General features: G+C 49.4%; 1 protein-coding gene across 5 annotated transcripts in view; it reads right to left on the bottom strand.

The window, feature by feature from the left end:
- Positions 1-270: 270 nt before the first annotated feature.
- The window catches only part of TASOR2 (transcription activation suppressor family member 2), a 68,344-nt gene continuing 45,516 nt past the window's right edge, over positions 271-23,098 (bottom strand). For all 5 annotated transcript variants that reach the window (XM_081879574.1, XM_081879575.1, XM_081879578.1 and 2 more), the window contains 7 exons: positions 16,646-20,374; positions 10,803-10,928; positions 9,795-9,948; positions 7,842-7,950; positions 6,314-6,495; positions 3,619-3,733; positions 271-1,183 (listed from right to left, as the gene is read on the bottom strand). In XM_081879574.1, coding sequence (XP_081735700.1) covers positions 1,180-1,183; positions 3,619-3,733; positions 6,314-6,495; positions 7,842-7,950; positions 9,795-9,948; positions 10,803-10,928; positions 16,646-20,374 — 4,419 coding nt within the window. In that variant the 3' untranslated portion in view covers positions 271-1,179. The remainder of the gene's footprint in view (positions 1,184-3,618; positions 3,734-6,313; positions 6,496-7,841; positions 7,951-9,794; positions 9,949-10,802; positions 10,929-16,645; positions 20,375-23,098) is intronic.

Here is a 23,098-nt window from a genome sequence, read left to right as displayed (position 1 = left end):
AGGACACTGTGACGCCAGCATTTTTTGATCCCTTGGAACTCGCCTTTTTCACAGCTGCCATATACTGGCTTGACCCCTTCATTCATCAACAACCTCTGGCTCAAAATTGCTGTCTGTCTACCTGCTGCCAACCACACTCTGCTATGGCAAGTTTGCAGCTCTTTGCCCCAGTGCAAAAACCACTTTACACTTAACAATGAACCACAACTTTGGAGTCTGAGGCGGTTGTCACCCTCCCAGCCATTTGACGTTGCATTGAGCCAGGCCAACAACTTTTTATCCAGCTTTATTTATAAATGTTAGTTACAAAAAAAAATCTGCAAAGAGATACAACATTTCCGCCTCTCGTCGGTGCTGTAATCCGGGGAGGCCCTTTATTGCAACACCATAAATAGTTCAGAGAGGAAAGGAGGTTTTTAATTCAAGAATTCAAACTCTGCTATCTACAAGGGGTGGGGGTGGAGTTCTGCTTGTTACTGGTTAATACCCATCAGCAAAAGATGAATAAAAAAAAACCTTGAAAGGTAACGTTCATTGCACAGTAACTTGTTTTAATGTGATTTTTAAAAAGGGGAAACCAGACCCCAAGTTGCTTGTGATTTAAGTACACCAATCACGATCCACCTGCGACTCAATTCCGCTTTGCCACTGCACTGCTTAAATGAATCTGAGCCAGTGTCCAAAAGCGTAGCAGTGAAGCTCCAGGTGGATGGAGCCTGTTAGGTACCGTATGTCTGGAAAAACTGTCTCCAACAGACTGATTCCTAAACCTTCAAGTAACACAGGTTCCCCCCACCCCTCCCCTGCCCCACCCCACAATGATAATTATAATTAGCTGCACAACCCAGTCATTAATAACGCTTCTTCCTATGCAAGACAATTCCTATCAATAATAACACAAATAATTTTCTTACAAGGTTTTTCCACATTGTGGTTAAATAAAGACGACTTTTCTCTACAGCCCTTAAATAAAACAGCAGCCCTTAAATAAAACAGCTACCGTTCTATTCAAGGATGGAGTGGGGAAGAACAAGGAAAGAAAACATCCTATGCATGAGGCACAATTTTTATTGTGCAAGTCAGGAAGCAGAAAAAAAATAATTTCTCTCCTGGGACTGAACAGGTTTGTTCAGCGTTCTGCGCCAGGACCATGGAGGGTCAGGAAGGCATCTGTCTCGGTTACCTAAAATAAAGGGACACACATCACAGTAAGGACCACTCTTGATGCTGCTGTGTATTTCAAAATGGCAAACTGATACAGAGCAGGGAGGAGATGTTATTACACAAAAGGCACCGTCTACCATAATTAAACATCCTCTTGAATTAGGGGGAGAATAATACAGTACACTTTTGGTCTGAGTTCAAACAGTATTTTTGTTTCCAGCAGCATCTCAGTTGTCAAAGTCTTGCTTGCTGGTATCCTTGAGGTGTCTCCGGTTGCACAGACATTTCCCCTTTCAATTCAACATCTCCAGCAGGGATGGGGAAACTGGCCCTCCAGACGAAAGTTTCCATCACAACCAGCCCACTGCCTTATTTTAAATCAGGGTTTCCCAAACTTGTGTTTCCAGCTGTTTTTGGACTACAGTTCCCAACATCCCTAACTAGCAGGGATGAAGGGAACTATAGTCCAAAAACAGCTGGAGACCCAAGTTTGGGAAACCTTGGTTGAAACCTACTGTATTTTTCGCTCTATAGGATGCACTTTTCCCCCTCCAAAAATTAAGGGAAAATGTTTGTGTGCGTCTTATGGAGCAAATGCAGGCTCCTTGGCTTCAGCGATAGCAATGCGAAGCTTCCAAAGCGCAGAGGGAGCGTTCCCTCCGTGCTCCGGAGGCTTCGCGTTGCTTTTGCTGAAGCCTGGAGAACGAGAGGGGTCAGTTTGCACCGACCCCTCGCTCTCCAGGCTTCAGGGATAGACTCTCCTGGCTTCAGCAAAAGGAATCTGAAGCCTGCGGAGCGCAGCAGGAACTCACGCTCCGCTCCGAAGACTTCAGGTTCCTTTTGCTGAAGCCAGGAAAGCAAGACTCTCCTGGCTTCAGCAGAGAGGGAGAGCTGCACAGCGCCCCTTCAGCGAAGCGGGAGGAGAAATAGAAGGGGCTCCGTTTCTCCTGCCGCTACGCTGAAGGGGCGCTGAGCAGAGAGGGGGAGGTTTTTTTTCTTGTTCTCCCCCTCTAAAACAAGGTGTGTCCTATAGAGCGAAAAATACGGTAATTCATATGCATATACTGCAGGTGTTCTAATCATCAAAACATCCACAAGCAGATGAAGTGGATGTCAGATCCAGGTTCAAATATCCGTCAGTCCAGGCGATCACTGGCTGACATTCGGCCAGCCCCCTTCTCTCCCATAGCTGCTGCAAGAATAAAACAGCAGGGGCCAATCATGTATGCTGCACTGAGCTCTTTGGAGGAGGCCCCACAGAATGGAAAAAGTAATGAAGATGCACCTGGGCTGGAGACACAAGAGAGGCAGAAAAAAACTGGGATGTGGGTGCAGGTCTTTCACAGACCACCAGGTGGAGCCCTTCAACCGTTCTGTTCGCAGTGCGGCATCAGAAACAAGGACGATATTTTTTAGTATTTTTATGGTGCTTTAGTACTCAAAGCATTTCACATGCATGCACTTTCTTGAGGTGGGGTGAGCAACCAGACGCTGAGATTCCAGTTCCCAGAGCCAGTGTGGTGTGGTTAAGAGTGGTAGACTCGTAACCTGGTGAACCGGGTTCAAGTCTCCACTCCTCCACATGCAGCTGCTGGGTGACCTTGGGCTAGTCCCACTTCTTTGAAGTCTCTCAGCCCCACTCACCTCGCAGAGTGTTTGTTGTGGGGGAGGAAGGGAAAGGAGAATGTTAGCCGCTTTGAGACTCCTTTGGGTAGTGATAAAGCGGGATATCAAATCCAAACTTCTTCTTCATGTTCAATAAGGATGCTGTGAGAGCAACGATATCTGCTGACTCCTAAGGTTGCCCCCTCCCCTATAATCCTTCCAGTGTAAGGGAACTCAGTATTTTATCAACCTCAAATTGCAACTATGGGGAGGAGCAGAAGGAGGGGGTGCTTTCAGGGCCCCGTTTGGAGTTCAAGGCAGAGGTGGGGTTTGAACTGGGGCCTTCCTGATTCATCACTCTGGGGCACTGTACCAACTCATGTAGGCAATATTGCTCTAAAACCCTGTGCTCAGACCCAGGGGTCAAATGCGGCCTCTTCAAACTTCTTCATCTGGCCCTCAGAACTCCTTCCAGCTCTGTGATCCTATGACTCATCCCCAATACAGGCTCTTTATCCCCACAGCCCACGCTTTGCACATCCCAAAGCATTTTGGTCTGGCTGCAAAGTGTCCCTAAAGTGATCATCCCTCTTGCTCCTCCCACTTTTGCATTTGGCCCCGCCCACCCCATTCAGTGCCCAGAAGGGACTGTGGACTTTGGTTGAAAGCAGTTCCAACCCCCCGGTCTAAAAAAAAAGCAGGGAGAGGGGCAGAATAGGGAGCGCTCACAACGCCTGCCACTCATGAAATCCGCCCGCCTTCTAAGGCTTGGTGCTAGCAAGCCTTCCAGTTTTCTCCATTTGCGCTGCTCCCCGGTACAAAAAACCACCCCCGTGGCTTCCCGCTTACCAATAGCCACTTCTAAACGGTGCTGCCAAACTTTCAGCCGTCGCAACGAAAGTATTTACATCCAGCACCAGGATCCCCTTATTCTCCATGGCCTCTCGGCTGGCGCTGGGTTTCTCTACAAGGAGCAAATGAAAAAAGATGTTACTGCTGCTACCTCTGCAAAATATGGATTCCCAAGAAGATAATTCCAGGGAGCTCGGTCAACTCTGGGTATGTGGGGATGGAGTTGGTTGGGGGAAATGCTTGATCAGTTTTGGCCTTGTGAAACTCCGCTTAAAGCACGGGTGTCAAACACAAGGCCTGCGGGCCGAATCTGGCCCGCCAGACCTCGTCATGTGGCCCATGGCATCAAGGGCGAGGAAGCGAGCTTCTTGTCCTTTTTACTGGTCCCGACCCAGATTTTAGGGTCTGCACTCCGGCGGAGGCTCTCTGCCTTTCTAAAAAGTGACCCACGCGAACAGCCTTCCCTGCCTGCTTGCAGACAGGGCTCCAACAGACGCGCCCCGTCGGCGCTGCCTACTGGCCGGTCCCACATCTTTCGCCTGCCTCGCGGGCCGGGCAAAGAGGCTTTCTGCTCGCTCGGTCCAGTCCGGGGCTCACTGCGGAGGAGGTGGTCCCGCGAAGCCGAGCTCGGAGCCGGCTGCCTCCGCCCCTCGGAGCCTACTGGTCCCGCGAAGCCGAGCTCGGAGCCGGCTGCCTCCGCCCCTCGGAGCCTCCCGGCTGCTCGAGGGGGCGGGTCGCGTGCGCGGCAACTTTTGGAGCCCGAGAGAGCCGCGGAGGCTGGCAGCGAGGGCGGGGAGCAAGAGCCACGCTTGGGACGCTGCTCTCTCGGGCCGCAAGAAGAGGCCACTGCGGCGCTGCAGCTGGCGAGGAGATGGCTGGGGGCGTGGGCGGCGGGGCCAGGGGCTGGCTGGGGGTCTCCCTGGTGGGTAAGTAGCGGGGCCGGCAGGCGGGGAAGGGAACGGCGGAGGTGAGTGGAGAGCGGGGACCCGGCGCAGGTCCTGGCGCCCTGGCTGGGCTGGGAGAGGCGAAGCTGCTGCCGGTTCAGCTGCGCAGAGTGGGGTGGAGGGAGCCGGGCGGGCGGTGTGCCACACCGCAAAGCAGGGGCGCCTCCCACCCCGAAGAGGAACACGCCGGCATCTGGGCTGCTGGAGCAAAGTGGGAGCCTGCCAGCAACTTGGCTGCGGGAGCCTGGCTACGAAACACCGCTCCCCTCCCCACGCCAACACATCGGCTTTCTCCGGGCCGGAGGACTTGGCGGATAGCCCCCTCCCCGGGAGCAACTGCAGCAGCTCGGGGCCCCAGCAGGACATCCTGGCCCCCCGCGCCCGCAGTGCCGCTGGGGCTCCCTTGCAAGTAAGAAACTGCTGCTGCCCAAACTGCAGCTCTGTATCCTCTGACTCCTGAGTGCGGCAGCAGGGCAGGGGGAGGCAACATTTGCTTCTGCTCTGCTCTGTTGGGACAGACTCCTGTCTCCTCCCTGTTGGAGCTCCAGTCTGCCTGGAAGTCCATCTCGTCATCTTTTTTAAAAATCATTATTCTTTCTTCTTCTATTCTTATTTAAAATCGTACTGGAATAGGTATATTAAATAGTGTATAGGTTCAAGACAACACACACCAGTGCCTAAGGAAAAATAACTTTGATAAAGTCCTACAGATACAACCGGCCCTTTGAGGGTGACCAAACTGCTGATGCGGCCCCCGATGAATTTGAGTTTGACACCCCTGTCTTAAAGCAATTTCTCTGGTCAATCGGCAGTAACAGAGAAGGGGTGCGTCCTAGCTGGGAAGCAGGAACCCAAAATGCCCATGTGTGCCTTAAGACCAGATCTCTATCAGGAAAGCAAACACAGTGCTCTCCAGCTGCTTTTGGACTACAACTCCCATCAGCCAATGGTCGGAGGTGATGGGAGTTTTAGTACACAAAACCTGGAGAACACACACAAATGTAAGCAGAGCCTGTCGGCTGGTTCAGGACAAAGTCCCATCTAGCCCAACATCCTGTTCTCACAGGGGACAATTGGGAGAGCCCGCAAGGAGGACCTGAGTGAAAGAGCACTCCCCTTGGGAATACTCGCAACTGGAATTCAGAACCACACTGCATCTGACAGTGGGTAAAATATTCCCATCATAGCTAGCAGCCATCGACTCCACAAATTTGTCTAATCCTCTTTTAAAGTTCGCTACACCTGCATTTTTCCCTAAAAAAAAGAAAAGGGAAAAAAGTCCCAAATGTTTAGTTTGCTCTCATTTTTTCTAAACTAAAAAGCTCCCAACGTGGCTCCAAACCATTCTGGCTGCCGTTTTCTGAACCTTTTCCAGCTCTACAATATCCTTTTGTAGGTTTGGTAAGCAGAACTGAAAACAGCATCCCATGTGTGGTCGCACCATAGATTTGCACAATCCCATTATGATACCGACACTTTTGTTTTTAACCCCTTTCCTAACGATCCCATTATGGTCTCATTGGCTGCTCTGCCATTCAGAAATACTCTAAACCTCTGGAAATTCTGGAAAAGCTCAAGGCAGTGGAAAGCCCCTCTCAGCAGGGCCAGGGCCCACAAAGGCTGCTTGTCTGCACATCCTTTTTCACACTGCCATGAAAATGTGGGGGTTTTTTTTGCGGGGGTGGGGGAGAGAAGATATCTACATGAGAAGTGCCCCCCACAGCCAGGATATAGCAAGATCTCTCTACCTGTGAGGAACACGGCAAATCTCCTGCTGATGTGCTGAACCTGCAAGTTCAGCAAGCAATTCAGATGCTCGGATCTCGGGGAAGACTTGGAATCGCACTGATGGTAGTGGAGAACTTCGGTGATGTTGGAACCCTCACAGGATTTCAGGAGCATCTCTTTGGCGTGAGCTGCAGGGTCCTTCCTGCAGGAGAACAAAACGTCAAGAAGGTTTGGTCCCAAACAGCTTTGAGTTTGGGACTGTGCCCCAAAAGCACACCTCTTATTCACAGAATAAGAATCGGAGAATTGTAGAATGGGAACGGACACCAAGGGTCATCCAGTCCAAGCCCCTGCAATGCAGGATGCTGCCCAGAGAGTTGCTTCTTGAGCTAACGACATTGTATAAATGAATAAGAATGCAGGCATATCCTATGGGAGTTCCATGCGCTGAAATTCAGAGGAACCGAATACTTTTCATTTAGCCAGCAGCAGGGCGAAGCAGGGCACATACAAGGGAGTTGCAGAGAGAGTTGCAGAGAGAGTTGGGCTTGCAGGCTTTTGGGACCCAGTGGATCTCTTTCTCAGGCCAAGAAGCCCACTGCAGGCATGTGATTGGAAGCAGCGTTCAGGGGAAACGTGGTTAGGTACAGTGGTGCCTCGCAAGACGAAAAGAATCCGTTCCGCGATTCTCTTCGTCTAGCGGTTTTTTCGTCTTGCGAAGCAAGCCCATTGACAGCTTAGCGGATTAGCGCTATTAGCGGCTTAGCGGATCAGCTGATAAGCGGCTTAGAAAAAGGGGGGAAAGGGGGGGGGAAAACCCGCAGGAACTCGCAAGACATTTTCGTCTTGCGAAGCAAGCCCATAGGAAATTCGTTTTGCGAAGCGCCTCCAAAACGGAAAACCCTTTCGTCTAGCGGGTTTTCCGTCTTGCGAGGCGTTCGTCTTGCGGGGCACCACTGTAATGTCCTCAAACCAGAGACCAGTTCTGTCCAGGTTCAGACCTCCTCCTAAGGAGCAACAAAAGAAAGCACGATCCTCAAGCGGATCTGCAATGCAGCAGAGCCAGACACCCCTGACCCCAGACTAGAGGCCCCCCATGGCCACTGCTGCCTGGGTTCCTGGCTGGACCTCAGATGCACGGAGCCACAGCAGCAGAGGAGACAGAGAGCCAGGCAGGAACTTCAAGGCAGCTGCTGAACTGTCCACGGAAGCTACTCAGCAGGAGGGAAGGCACATGGAAGCACTGACGGATCAGGGCCTGGCTGCGTGCATAGGGGAGGAAGGCTATCCCCCGTGTCTGCATCCGAGGCCTCAATCAATTTATTCGATCATTTCAGTAAACTGCGGTTTTAAACGGTCTTTGTTGTTACCTGAGAGCTTGAAACTGGGCAGTCTGTAAATATAGGGAGTAAGGAAATAAATACATGCTTGCATGGACCGGGGGGGGGGGGGGGGGCTAGCAAAGGCATCCCGGCAGGCAGGGGAATGAGGACTCTGCAGGGATTTAGCAGGGAGAAGGGATTTAGTCAGCACCAGAGTCGTCCTCACCTGGCGTCCTCTCGGAGTCTCTTGGTCTCTTTGTAGTGAAGGAGCCAGCTCCATCTCCCGTGGCTGCAGTTAAGCTTCTCCAAGGTTTTGACGGCGTCCTTCAGCTCCCCTGCAGGAAGAGCATCAGCACAACAGAACAGTGAAAACTACGAAGTTTGGCTGCCTAGAGTTCCGTCTCTTCTGTCACATGGTAACAGCTGGGTAGCCCCTGTTATTAAGGCTACTGGTCCTTAGCCGTCAATATTGCCACTGTCGCCGTTCACTGAATCATCCTCCGTATTATTGATTGGATTTTTACCCCACCCTTCCTCTCAAAGGAGCCCACAAAACAGCAAAGCCATCCCATCCCTTGAAGGAAAAAACCCCCCTGAAGAAATTAATAAATGGGGGTGGGGAATAAGTCACATATCCTTAAAGGTTAATAATTTCAAAGGTGCCAAGGAACAGTATTTCAGCCATTAAATGTCTGGATGAACATTTTAAAGTTCCTCCAAAATGTTAATAATGAGCGATACACCTCCCCAGGGAGGATGTTCCACAAGCAGGGAACTACCACTGAGAAGGCCCTGTTGTGGGTCAACCCTGACTGGGCAATGCCCAGCAGCACGACCAGCATCTGGGCCTCCTTCCTGATTGTAGGGCCCAAGGTGGCTGGTATCGGGTGAGATGTTCTTTCAGGTATTTGGGTACCAAACTGTTTTAGGACTTCATTTGTAGCACTGCAGAACACCATACTAATGGGAGGTGCACCAGGCCACATCTAAGGGAGATATGAGAGAGCAGGGCTCCCCTCTGTGGACCCAGCTGGGACCAGTAGTCATTTGGCTCCTCTCCTTCCCAAACTGCCTCCTTCAGCAGCCATCCAGCTGGTTGCATCAGAGGGGGAGGCGAGAAAGCAAGGCCTCTCCATCAGCTAGACTGCGACCATTTGCCTTCTTTCCTGCCAGGCCATTCTGTCCTATCCATATGCAAAAGAACAGAAAATCTGTACCTGGATTGGCTGGTTTTCCTATCCCTTTCCATTCTTCTTGTATATTGGATGTGCTCACATGTAGTACTAAACCATGGCTCGTTTACCAAACTAGAATGTTAGAAGCCAGGATTCCTGGTTTGCAAAGTGGCTCGTAAGCCCAAGATTTGTTGGAAATGAAGCGAATCTCCACGAGAGGAGAGGGAGTGTGCAAGCCCACATATATTTCTAACCGGGAGTGTTTGCATCTGATGCTGGGAGTTTGCAGCAGGGATAGGGATAATGTTCTCGGACCACAACTCCCCAGGCATCACGGGCAGGTATGATGATAACTGGGAGTCCAACAAGCCAGAGATCCCAACCACCACCTCCGGAGTACAGCTTGTCTAAGGTCACCCAGTGACTTGAAAGCTGGACTTGAGTTCCTGGCTCACAGCTTGCACCATTAACAACCACAGGCTCCCTCCTCTATGCTACCTACATTAACCTAAATGGGGTTATTAAAAACACTATTAAGTCCAAGGGATTCAATTTTTAAATGAGGATGCTTATAGGTCATATCAGGCTCTGTACGAAAATGAGTGATCTGAAGATGTACATCCTTTTGTTCAACAGAAGGATGAAAGGTAAGGGATGCACTGGATGAGGCTTCCAGCGGAAGACAAATATTTAACACGCAGAGACATATTCTCCCTGACATGCTTGTTTTCTACTTGCAGGGAGGTTTGCTTCTATTTATACTGTCACAACATTCAGTCACGGGAAATAATCTAAGGTTACCAGATTTTTTTCAATGAACCTGGGGACACTTTTCAACTTCAATTGATTGTGTATGGGGAGTGATTTGTAAATCCGGGGACTGTCCCCGGGAAACGGGGACGCCTGGTAACCTTAAAATAATCCCTGTGCACTGTTTCCAAAGACACATCACCTCCAGAAAGCTGTGCTTTTCCGGAACTGGCACACTGGGCGCAACATCTCACCTACTGTCATCGCCTCAAGCACTTTGTCGTCAGACACCACGAAGCCCCCGCTGTGGAACAGCTCCTGATGTGTGTTGTCAAAGATGTCCTCAGGGCTGTCCACTCCCACAAAGGTCACGCTGGGAAAGCGCTTTAGCCTCAGCAAGGACGGGATCTGCCCAAGAGACAAATGTTTTTTCAGGTTCAGCATTGGTCCATCGGTTTCCCTTGGTTGGGCAGAGGAAGAGGGGTGCGGGGGGGGGAGCGCACCGCCCCCGGCAGCACGATCCCAGTGGGTGCCATCACGGCTGCCCCCCACCCCCGCAGGCGGCACGCCACGCCACACCCCCAGGACGTGCGCCAGCCACTCCCCCGCTTGCTCTCCACCACTGGATCTGACCCTTCTCAGACTTTGGGAGGAAGGCACACACAGAAACAGGAACTCCTACCCACAACATATAGCAATCAGGCCTGTGTATTCCCTGCTAAAACTTGTTTAGCCTTCCAAATTTAGGGTGACGCAGAGGGGAATCCTGCCACCTGTATGATCAAGCAAAGTTGCAGAATGCTTACTGCACTGTAAGCAAGCTTCTCTTTCACAACCTCACAGGGACTGGAAACTTGCCTCAGTGAAGGCTGCGGTTCAAGATTAGCAGGAAGCCGAATGATACGCCCAGTGCTGGCGACGGCTGGGAACCGGTATCGTGAACCGAACGTCATACTGGTGGCGAAGAGTCTGCTCTGCATGCAGAACTGAACCCAGGTCCAATTCCTGGCCTCTCCAGATACAGCCCAGAGGGTCCTCTGTGCAAAACCCTGGAAAGGTGCTGCCAGTCAGTGTAGACAAACTGTGCTCAATGAACCGAAAGTCTGCCTATACAAAGGCAGCTTCCCATGTTTCGTAAAGCACTGAAGCACCAGGGAGGGGGAACGTTAGAAGCATTTGGCAGCGGGAGGGAAGAGAACCAGGTTTTAATATCCGGAAGCTGTTTTTCCTGTGCCACACGGGAAAGGCACTTTTGAACCTACTTTATATATGTGTGGGTATATGTCCTCATTCCTAATGATGACCATCAGTCTGTCTCCCTCGGGGTGGCTTGTCTTACAAAAATGCAGAGGCTTCATTTCCACATGACTCCCTTTTTTCAGCAAGTTCTGAAACAAAACATTTTTAAAAATCCATCACCGAAACCAGAATGGCTGCTTCCACAGTTAAAAGCAAAAATGAAAACAAAACCAGAGTTTTTCTGCGTCTTCAAGCAGCAACAGAAATTCAGAATAATTCTGCAGAGAAGGGACAGAGACGAGTTCTCTAATCCAGTACAAACAAATCCACTGTGTTCATTGCTATTTACTTGTTCCATTTACAGTGGTGCCTCGCAAGACAAAATAAATCCGTTTCGTGAGGCTCTTCGTATAGCAGTTTTTTCGTCTTGCGAAGCAAGCCCATTGACAGCTTAGCGGATTAGCGCTATTAGCGGTTTAGCGGCTTTTAGCGGATCAGCTGATAAGCGGCTTAGGGCTTAGGAAAAGGGGGGGGAGGGAAAAAACCCCGCAGGAACTCGCAAGACATTTTTGGCTTGCGAAGCAAGCCCATAGGGAAATTCGTTTTGCGAAGCGCCTCCAAAACGGAAAACCCTTTCGTCTAGCGGGTTTTCCGTCTTGCGAGGCATTCGTCTTGCGGGGCACCACTGTATATGCGACCTTTTCCTCCAAGGAGCTCAAGGTGGTCTGCATGGTTCTCTCTCCCCTCCCCCATTTATTCTCACAACAACCCTGTGAGGTAGGATAGGCTGAGAGACAGGGAGCAGCTCAAGGTCACCCAGCGAGCTTCATGGCTGAAGTGAGGATTTGAATCCTGGTCTCCCAGGTCACAGTCCAACACTGTTCTGCTAATATCACACTTCTATTGTCCTGTTCTCCTCACTTGAAATGGGAGATTCGCCCAAGGCTGTTAACTGCAGCAGAATCCCACCCAAAAGCACTTTCCATACAATCAAGTCCTGCACATTAAATATGATGTTCCTTTTTTAAACGAAAGCAAAGAGAGGAGGGGGACATGGACAGCTGAGAGTAGGTTTGGGTTTGTTTTTTTTAATGCTAGAGCCCCAGAATGACTGAACACCCAGAGAATCAGAGCCAGAAGGGACCTCAAAAGCCACCTAGCCCAAACCTCCATCAGCAAAGAGGAGATGCACCATGAAGCAGACCAGCCTTTGTCAACATGGTGCCCTTTAGAGGCCGGTCCTCAGTAGGAGATACTGGGGCACCCTCATTTTCAACATAAAACTCCAGTGCTGGCACCCTGGACATTGTGGTGTGGAAACCTGGGCCTGCCTCTGGAATCAGCAATCCTCCCTCTTACACACACACACACACACACACACACACACACACACACACACCCTGCCACCCAGTGTAATCATGTATTACTGTTCGGCATGCGCAAACACTAACCAAGGTTCCCCTCCTGAGCAGGGTTAGAAGCTGGTTTGCATACCCTGGTTCAGAGGGGAACCCAGGTTAGAATCATTCCACACCAACAATTATGGAAAGGCCAGGGTCAGGGTATTTGCTTTACATACAGAAGCCCCAGGGTTCAATCCCCAGGGTCTGTGGGTAGTCCTGAACCTCTGAAAAGCCACTGCAAGTCAATAACAGTGGGCTAAATGAACCAACTGTCCCTATGTTAAGGGAAGGGAGCTGGAAACCCAGGCTGAGAGAAGGGTGTGCAAGACAAGGGCCCGGTTCCCGATTTGCAAACTACAGTGTAGCCGAGAGCAAGCGTTCAATCCACACTGGGCAGTTGTCGCCCGTTGCCTATTTCTCCAACGCCTAAAACCTGGTGCAATATTTAAAATGTGAAACATCTTTGTTAAGTTAAATTGATTGGAAAAGCTTGCAAATACCAGATAGGCTTAGGATTTTAATATGCTGCCGCTTTGCTGTGCGTTTGTGGGGAAGGCTCTTCCCCCTGCAAGCCCATTCTCCATCTTGGGCCTGGGGGCGGGCCCCATACTCCACCTCAGCATATAAGGCTCCAAGGAGGCCTCGGGACATTGCTGCTGCCACTTTGCCGTGAGTTTGTGGGGAGGGCTCTTCCCCCTGCAAGCCCATTCTCCACCAGGCCCGGGGGGCGGGGCCCACACTCACCACCGCCACAACTTTAAGGACACTGGTGCTGCTGCAGCAAATGTTTAAAATGTTTTTATATATTTTAAAGTGTTTTAAAAGTGTTTTTACTTTTTACTTTGTTGTACCACCATAAACGGTAGTTTTTATCCATGTATTTTTACTTTGTTTTGTTTTATTTTGAGTTGGGGTGGGATGGTTGTTGAGTGGGGTGGGGATTGGTTTTGTTTTGGTGTAATTGCTTTTTGTTTGTTTGTTTTTATATTTTGTAAATGGAGGCGAGTATGAGGCTTGGGATTGCTACCGTGGTGGGGCGAGGGAGGTATGGCAGTGGGGGCAGACGTCATAGGCGAAGGGGATTGAGATACGGATATGCTCGTACCCCTTCCAATCTGTGCCCCATCCCAAGAGACGAGGGTAGGGTGAGCAAGGATTACTCACCTCCGTCACTGGTGTTGTGCAATGCCAGGTCTACAGGCAACAAAACCGCCACCCGGCGAGATTTCTTCATCTCACAGGGGGTCGACCTGGCTTGTGTGACGGAGACCTGGGTGCACGAAGGGGATACTGTTACCTTACGAGAGATGGCGCCCCCGGGTTTCTCCGTCCTCCACCAGTCGCGGACTGTGGGCCGGGGGGGAGGGGTGGCATTATTAATCCAGGAAGATTGTTCTTTCAGGGCTCTACCATCGCCATTGATCCCCAGCATTAAATGTGTTGGCCTAGTGTGGGGCTCCGAGGTGAGCTTGGCTGTCTGGCTGGTGTACCGGCCACCTAGCGCACCAGCAGCCACCCTGTCAGGCCTGCTGGAGGCGGTGGCCGGCTGGGCCTTGGAGTTCCCTAACCTATTGGTATTGGGGGACTTCAACATCCATGCTGATGCCACTCCCTCCTCACAGGCTCTGGACCTGGTGTCTTCCATGGCGACACTAGGGCTCTCCCAGTTTGTTTCGGGCCCCACACATCAAGCAGGCCACACACTGGATTTGATCTTTGGCGTAGGTATAGATGTGATCATGTTTCCTTCGATGAAGGTGCCATGGTCTGATCACTACGCTCTGAAAGCCAGGATTGACGTTCCACCCCCACCCTGCTTAGGTGGCGAGCCGATTTGGGCTCGCCCGCAGAGGCTGATGGACCCTGATAGATTCCGTCAAGCCTTGCGGGACCTTTCTCCCCCTGGCGACTCATTGACTGAGCTTGTTAAGGGCTGGAATACCTAGCTCCTGGCAGCCATCAATGAGATCGCACCTAAGCGCTCTCTGCGACCCGCAGAAACCGGGCTCCCTGGTTTACCGAGGAGCTCCGGAAAATGAAGCGGGACCTCAGACGGCTACAGCGAGTATGGCGGGGTGCCCGTGACGGAGCTTCAAGAACATCTTATAGGGTTTTTATGAAAACCTACGAGATGGCAGTGAAGGCCGCTAAGAAGTCCTACTTCTCGGCCTGCATTGCATCCGCTAGCTCTCGCCCGGCGCAATTATTTAGTATAATTCGGTCTTTAACGTCCCTTGAAGGACAGCCAAATTTAAATAACAATTTGACACACAGCTGTGAGGCATTTGCGAGCTTTTTTGCGGAGAAGGTCCTGTTGCTCCGCCATGACCTCCCTGCCAATTTGGATACAATAAAGGAACTGGAGGCCCCTCAACTGTCCTCGGGTCCAGTATTGGACCACTTTGACCAGATATCCCCAGCCGCTGTGGACAGACTCCTCCGAGCTGGAAAGCCCACCAGTTGTCCTCTCGACCCGTGCCCGTCCTGGCTGATTAGAGCATGTCCAGACGAGGTGCGGGCCCCCGTGAGGGATATCATCAATTTGTCCCTTGGCACCGGGACATTCCCAGGGGAACTGAAGGAGGCAGTGGTGCGCCCGCTTTTAAAGAAAACATCATTAGATCCCTTAGATCTATCCAATTACCGCCCGGTTTCGAATCTTCCATTCCTGGGTAAGGTGATTGAGAGAGCGGTTGCTGAACAGCTTGGTAGGTTTCTGGATGAAACATCGGCTCTGGATCCATGCCAGTCCGGCTTCCGCGCTGGTCATGGTACCGAGACGGCTCTGGTCGCCCTAACAGATGATCTCCGCAGGCAGCTGGATCGAGGCGGGTCGGGGCTGCTGATTCTTCTAGACCTGTCAGCAGCCTTTGACAAGGTCGATCACGAACTCCTGGACCACCGCCTTGCCGACGTGGGGATCCAGGGCACAGTCCTTCAATGGCTGCGCTCGTTTCTCTCTGGTTGGGGACAGAGGGTGGCGCTTGGGGGGGAATTGTCATCCGCCACTCCTTGGTGTGTGGAGTGCCCCAGGGTGCGATACTCTCCCCGATGCTTTTTAACATCTTTATGCGCCCCCTCACCCAGCTTGTCCGGAGTTTTGGGCTCGGGCTGCCATCAGTATGCTGATGACACCCAACTCTATCTGTTGATGGATGCCCATCCTGACTCGGCCCCAGACACACTGATCAGATGCTTGGAAGCTGTGGCTGGATGGTTACGTGGGAGCCGGTTGAAGTTAAATCCTTCGAAGACAGAAGTCCTCTGGCTGGGACGGGACGATATGGGATTGAGGGGGCAACTCCCATCTCTTGCGGGGGTGCAATTAGTGCCAGCACCGTCCGTTAAGAGTTTGGGTGTAATCTTCGATACCTCCCTCTCCATGGAGGCGCAGATTGCAGCTATAACAAAGGCGGCATCTTTTCATCTCCGCCAAGCTAAGCAGTTGGCTCCTTGCCTCTCTCGCCCTGACCTAGCCACTGTGATCCACGCGACGGTCACCTCCAGACTGGATTATTGTAACTCACTCTACGTGAGGCTGCCCTTGAGACTGACCCAGAAACTTCAGCGGGTGCAGAATGCCGCAGCGAGACTCCTTACGGGGTCTTCGCTGCGAGATCACATTCATCCGGTGCTATACCAGCTGCACTGGCTCCCGGTGGAGTACAGGATCAGGTTTAAGGTGCTGGTTTTAACCTTCAAAGCCCTATACGGCCTAGGACCCTCGTACCTACGGGATCGCCTCTCCTGGTATGCCCCACAGAGGAACTTACAGTCTTCAAATAAAAACATCTTGAAGGTCCCAGGCCACAGAGAGGTTAGGCTGGCCTCAACTAGAGCCAGGGCTTTTTCAGCTGCGGCTCCAACCTGGTGGAACACTCTGTCACAAGAGACAAGGGCCCTGCAGGACTTGACATCTTTCCGCAGGGCCTGCAAGACAGAGCTGTTCCACCAGGCCTTTGGTCAGGGCGCAGCCTGACTCCCCCCTTTGGCAATCTTTACAAAACTTTAGTTTATGGTTGCCATCAATTTTGATTTTAATTAATTTTTATAATGTTTTTATAATGTTGCACTGTTTTAGTGTTGTTAGCCGCCTTGAGCCCGGCTTCGGCTGGGGAGGGCAGGATATAAATAAAATATTTTATTATTATTATTATTATTATTATTATTATTATTATTATTATTATGTAATGTGATAAATTAATATGTTGAAATTTAGATCAGGAAAGTAAGAAAGATGTTAAGTTAACTGTATGAGAATATAGGTTTTGGAAAACCGTTAAAATGATATACACTGAAATTCAACCAAGGGGACACGAGGAAGTCGCTTAACAATGTTAATAAGATTAGTCTTAATAAGGTTGGGATTTATGTTTGTTTGTTTATTTGTTGGTGTGTTTAAAAATTTGTGGAAAACCAATAATTTTTTTGGGAAAAATAAAATAAAATGTGAAACATCTTACCTTTAGTCTCCCAAAGAAAGGACTGTCGCCCGTTTCCACCAGGTAGAATGCATAAGGCTTTTTGCAAGCTTCCTGGGCAACCGTTTTCAGCTTGAAATGTAGTGTGCTGCAGAGTTCGGTGAAGAGGTGCTCGTAGGATGTCGTCCTCCGAGGCAAGGAGGGACCCCTTTTCTCCAGAGCATCTTCTGAGGTAGGATTTGGCTCTCTGGCCGCGAAACTCGCCTGCCCGTCGCCCTGCGTCATCAACCTGCTCAATTCGGCAAACTCGTCCATGATGACCGATATGTCTCCTCGGGAATCCTTTAGCTTATTATTGTACGTTAACTTGTTGAGGTGGAAAGGAGCAGCCGGCCCCTGTCCTTGACCTTTCGTTCTAGCAGCATTGCTCACTGATTCCTGGGCAGAAGCAAACGGGGGAGGAGGTTCAAAAGGGTCGCTGTGTCTGCTTCTGGGGGTGCTGTGTGGGGCACTGTGCCTCGGGCCCCGATTCAAAATAGTTATCAGAAGCGGGCTTCGGCTCCTGGGTGGAACGCTGAGCTCAGGAGCTTCAGGGACCTTTCTCGATGGCAACGTCTCTGCCGTTACCTGAAGCAAGCGCTCCGGAGTACCTTCGCCAGAGGTAGGAGGTTGTGGTTTCTTTAGGGTATGTTTTAGCTTATCGTGGAAACGCAGACACTCCATATCTAAAGTGCTCTGAATGGGGTCGTTCAGAACCCTCCAAGCCCTATCGGAGAAGTTTTTCCATTCCTGCTCTCCGAAAAAAGGGCTACGCCTCTTGGAAGACTGAAAGCTTCTGTTTTTTTCTTGGTGCTTCTTGGTTATAGTAAAGTTTAAATAGTCCTTTAGAGCTCCCGACTCTTCGGGAGAAGGCAGCACAGACCCATCGCCTTCCCTGAATGAGGACGGCCAGTCATACTGGATAGTCTCAGCCTCAACATCAGGCACCGTCACCTTGTTTTCCAGATACATCCAGCCTTCACCCTTGTGAAGCTCGTTCTCACAGCTCAAATCACTGGTGCAACTTATTTCCATGGCATCTGGCGAGGCAGCAGATCTTGTAGACGGTATCTCGGGCTGACCTCTGTGATGCACATCTCCGCAAAGCTCTGGGACACCGTCCACAGAAACACATTTATTTTCCCAATTTATATTCACGCCTGTAGCTCTGACAAATGACACGGGTCTTTCACCGGCCGGAGCATCTTCAGGGTCCTCCAGATTCTCCACCGGGTTTTCATACAGATCATGTGCGTCTTCATGCTCAGGTAACCCAGATTCTTCAGATAAACATTCCGTAGGACGCATGGACGGCACAAAGGGCAGCATTTCTCTGCCTGCCTTCCTGAGCTCGTCTTCGCCCTCAAACATGGATGCTTCCGAACTAACTTGTCCTGGGTCAACCCCACACAACGCAGCTGCTTGGATCAAGGGGAACTGGCATTCTGGAGTTCTTGTGCCCGTGTCTTCCCACTCTGGACAGCAAGAACTTCCAAGGGTGTCCGTAGCAGCTCCTGTCTCTTGATGAGACTTCCTTTCAGCCACATCCACCTGACCGGAACTTATGCTTCCCTGCAGTGCTGAATGATACCACCTGTATCTTTGTACAGCCATGTGAGAGTCTCTCTTGTTGCTAGGCTGCGCTAAAGAGTCACCGGTCATCGCCCATTTGGGGTCATAATGGGCAAGCTTGTCAGTGGCATAACTCTCTTCATCACTCTCAGGAGGGGTCACACACTCAAGAGTGACTGAACTAATCCAGTTTAAGGCTGGATTCTCTTTCGCAAAGGCGGTTTCTTTGCTCACAGCCGTCATGCCACTCACAGTGTCTATCAACTCATAGAGAAAGGACCTGATGTCTTCAGGCACAGTAACTACAGCTTGGCTTAGCTTATCAGATGCCGATTCTCGGGGCGCAGGAGAGACTTCAATGTCCTCACTGTTAACGCCACACTTTTGATTGTCGGTACTGGTGTCCGATTCTTCATTATCCAAATGCCAGCTCTGGCCCTGAGAATCGCCAAGTCGTTCTGTTGTCTGCCTGGCCTTCCGTTCCTCCTGAGTGGCTGTGTTGCACCGCAGTTCATTCACTTGCAATGGAGCCACACCTACCAGGTGGAGGGCTTCCTTTTCCTCGGGGATGCAGGAATCCTCAGCTGAACGCGTTTGCTTTGTGAGTGTGCTATTTTTAGCTGAGTGCTCTTGGTTCCCCGGCAAGTCTTCCTCTTCATCAGATATTGCTTGATAGACAGGACTAACCTGCAACTTAACCACATCAGCCATGTGGATTCCATCCTCTTCCGGCGAAACACAGGAACCCGCGACCAAGTTTATTTCTTTTTCAGGTGCAAGATTTGGAGCTGATAAAGCAGACTTTTCTTGTTTCCCTGTGGATTCCCCTTGAATTGATGGGCTGCTATGCACTTGGCATGGTCCACAAGTTTGCAGCGGACTTGGGTCGGTCAGGTTACCCTCTTCCTGGGAAATGTCTTCAATCAAATCCATTTGATTTAGGGATATGTGATGTTTGGTTGACTCCGCAGAGTCTTCCTGGGCAGTTGGCAATTCTATTACATCATCAGGACTTGTTTGATGGACAGGACTCGCCTCCGGTAAAACTGAATCAGCCAGATTCATTCCTTTCTCTTCCGTGGAACCAAAGGAAGTATTGTCCGAACCGACTGGGTTTGGAAATTTGGGGCTGTTTGCCAGTACAATAGAATCTCGACTCTCTACAGATTCTCCTCGCGTTGCCATATCCTTTAATTCAGCAGCTTGTGCTTCTAGGTTGATTTTGTTATCTTCCTGGGACCTACGGGTGCTTTCAGCCACATCCATTTGGTTTGCAGACATGGGATGTTTGGCTAATTCAACGGCGTCTTCTGTCTCTGGAGACTGGGCTACTTCATCATGGGTTATTTGATTTACAGGGCTAGTCCGTAATGGAAGGGAATCAAACAGATTGTCCTCTCTATCTTCTTCTGAAAGGCAGAAACCCTTAACCGCATCTGTTGGGTCTAGAGATGCAGAATTAGGGATTGATAATACAAAGTCTTCTTGGGTACCAGGTGATTTTGCCTGATGCTCGGAAACTGTGGCTGGTGATGCTGGAAAAGTGACTGGGGATGTAGAGGCCCTGGCAGCTTCTCTGTCTTCTATTGCACAGCCTTCCTCTTCTTTGTTTTCTTGGTCCAAGTCCATATCTCGGGGCTCTGAGTCAGTATCGTTGCTGTCCGAAAGAGCAAGTTCAATTGATTCCCACCCTGTGCTCTCTCCTTCTATATCTTCCTCATCTACGGGGAGGTCCTGTGACCCCCTCCCCTCTCTACACGGTTTGTTGACTTCCCCACAATCACTGTCTGCTTCTAACCAGCCTATTTCAGCAGGACGTAGCAACACGGCACCACCGCTCTGTGGGCTGTCCTCCTTCTCCTCTGCAGAAGGAGAGGAAGCCTTTAATTCAGAAATCTTCTCTGCAGAAATGCCACCGGCCATCGTGTTTGCACTAGGCTGCTTGCTGGCTGAATTCTCCAGGACTTCCGTATCCTTGGAAGCAGCATCGCTTTGGGAAACCTCAGCTAAGTCGACACTCGCAGTCGCCTCTGCAGCAGTTCCACACTCCCGAGGCCTTGAACGCCCTTCGGTATGCTCATCTGTCAACTTTCTATTCTGGCTCTCTGCGGAGCGGGCAGGATCAGGTGGAAGCTCTTCATCAGGTTTCTCCACAGCCGCCTGAAATAAAAATTCCAAGTTTCAAAAGTTCAGAGAGACAGAAAGGCAAAAAGTAAAAAAATAAATCTCCATAGCTTTCTAAATCTGCAAACTATCCTAGAGCTTAAAAAACAAAATCACAGCATGGCGCAAACGTTTACCAACACACGCTGCCTGGAGTTGAGAGAGCCTCCGGCCCTCCTACCTTTCGAGCTCCTTCAAGGTTTACCCCACTGTGCTGCTTCAAGAATAGGCTGCCACAACTTGTCGCAAATCAAACCAAGCACGGTCTCTGCTAGCCATGCCTCGTGGCCTAGCCATCAATCTTCCCTTGTTTTCACCATTCAATCTGGTTAGCACAAACGGCAGAGTTCGAATCACTGTGTTTGTCGCAGGTTATGGCAGCCAGCTCTATAATGCTGTCCAACAGCTAAATACGGCCCCGAAAAGTGAGGTTTTTCCATTCCCCAGGTTTTTCTTCAGACCTCCTCCCTGAACCAAGATGGTTCTTTAATCCCAGTTATTTAATAAATAAGTATTATGTTGGCTTTCTATCTCCGCTGGTTGTCCCAAGTTCACTGAGGAAGGGCATCATGCTCTATGGGCTTTACAGCACAATTTGCCGTAGAAGCTACTGTCATACTACTAACAGCAACAAGAGAAAAATTTGATGGGAACTGTCTATGGAAATTAAAGGGGAACTGGCAGGGCTTTTCTTACATTTGAAGCCGAATTCCCTTTAATTTCCGTACAGTGGTATGTTGGTTCTCGAACGGCTTAGCTGTCGAACAATTCGGCTCCCAAACGCCGCAAACCCGGAAGTAAGCGTCCCAGTTTTCAGAAGCCGAACATCCAACGCAGCTACCGTTTGAGTGCAGGAAGCTGAGCATTGGTTTTCGAATGGTTTTGGGAGTCAAACAGACTTCTGGAATGGATTAAGTTTGAGACCCAAGGTACCACTGTAGATAAGTTTCCAAGGTATCATGGAGGACATGTTGACAGGTGGCTATCAATAAAAATGTCTATTAGGAACCTCTGTACATTTTATTTTGTGAACCGCCCTGAGATCTTATGATCGAGGGCGGTATATAAATCCAATCAATCATGGGTGAGGAACTTCTACCCTGTTTCCCCGAAAATAAGAGTGTCTTAATTTTTGCTCCCAAAGGGTTTAACATTAAGGACTATCAAAAAGACCGGCAGAGAGGAACTGAGAGAGATTTAAGAGCCTCGGATGTGAGATCTCCAGGCTAATACTATATTGAGACTGATGGACACTTGCTGGGGACTGAAACCGGGAAAGGGGTGGGTGGAGTCTGGGAATCCAAAGGGTATACAATTATAATTTGTTCTGTTTTTATATTGTTTTGCTATTGGTATGAAAATTGGGAAAGTCGTAGAAGGGAAGTTTGGTCGACATTAGGAAAGATGTTTAAGAATGAGTACTGATGTATAAGCATTGATGTTTAAGTTTGGATAAGTTAAAACTGGTCTCTAAAATGGTCTAAATTAAATGAAGATAAGGTTTGCAAAAATAAATTAAGGAAATGGAAGAAAGAGAAAAAGTAAAATAATAACATGTTAAAATAAATTATTAAGTAAAGTTGAGAAATAAGTAATAAGGATTTGCTGAGCTAATAATTTAAATTGGAATACAAGAAGGGGAGGTGTGAGGAGGTCTGAGAAACAAGTTAAAGGAAAATAAGCAATTGAAATGCTATGTGTTTTTAATTGTTTTTAAGTTTTGTATTTTTGTATTTTTGTCATTTTTTTTGTCTATTTTTGTTTTTTGTTTTTTTTTTGTTATTGAAAATCCTAATAAATATTCATTAAAAAAAAATTTTTTTTTTGCTCCCAAAGATGCTTATTTTCAGGGGATGTCTTATTTTTCCATGAAGAAGTATACGGTACACATTTATTGTCTAATTGCGAGTCAGCCAGACTCCATCAGGGCAGAGCAAGCAGCAGGCGGCAGCTTGTCCTGGCAGCGGCGTGGGCTCTCTGATTTAAAGAGACTTCGGCACTGCCTGAACACCTCTGCCTGTGCTGTGGCCAATCAGTAAGCTGCGTGGTGGTGCCCGCCGCTATGGTCCAGAGGAGTCAGACACCTTACGGTAGCTTCGGGGGTCTCATATTCTTGCAAAAATTTATCATTTGCCTGATAATAAATGTTGGAAGTGTAAAGAGATTGAAGGTACATTCTTTCACCTTTGGTGGACGTGCCCAAGGATTAAGGCTTTCTGGGAAATGATTTATAATGAAATGAAAAAGGTATTTAAATATACCTTCTTGAAGAAACCAGAGGCCTTTCTCCTGGGCATGGTTGGCCAATTGGTGCCAAAGAAGGACAGAACTTTTTTTATGTATGCCACAACAGCAGCAAGAATACTCATCACAAAATATTGGAAGACACAAGATCTACCCACTCTGGAAGAATGGCAGATGAAGATGATGGACTATATGGGAATGGCAGAAATGACCGGCAGAATCTGAGACCAGGGAAAAGAGTCGGCGGAAGAAGATTGGAAGAAGTTTAAAGACTATTTGCAGAAATATTGTAAAATTAAAGAATGTTAGAATGATGTTGGACAGAAATTAAGTGGTTTCCAGCTGTAATGCCTTAAGAGATATGGAAAATAAGGTTTTGAAATAAGCAAAAACGAATGGTGAGGATTTGCTGAATTAATAATTTGAATTGGAATATAAGAAAGGGAGGTATGAGGAGGTCCAGAAAATAAGTTAAAA

Source organism: Podarcis erhardii, assembly GCF_964252035.2.
Source record: "Podarcis erhardii genome assembly, chromosome: 10".
Taxonomy (NCBI): domain Eukaryota; kingdom Metazoa; phylum Chordata; class Lepidosauria; order Squamata; family Lacertidae; genus Podarcis; species Podarcis erhardii.
This window is presented reverse-complemented; position numbering and strand designations above follow the sequence as displayed.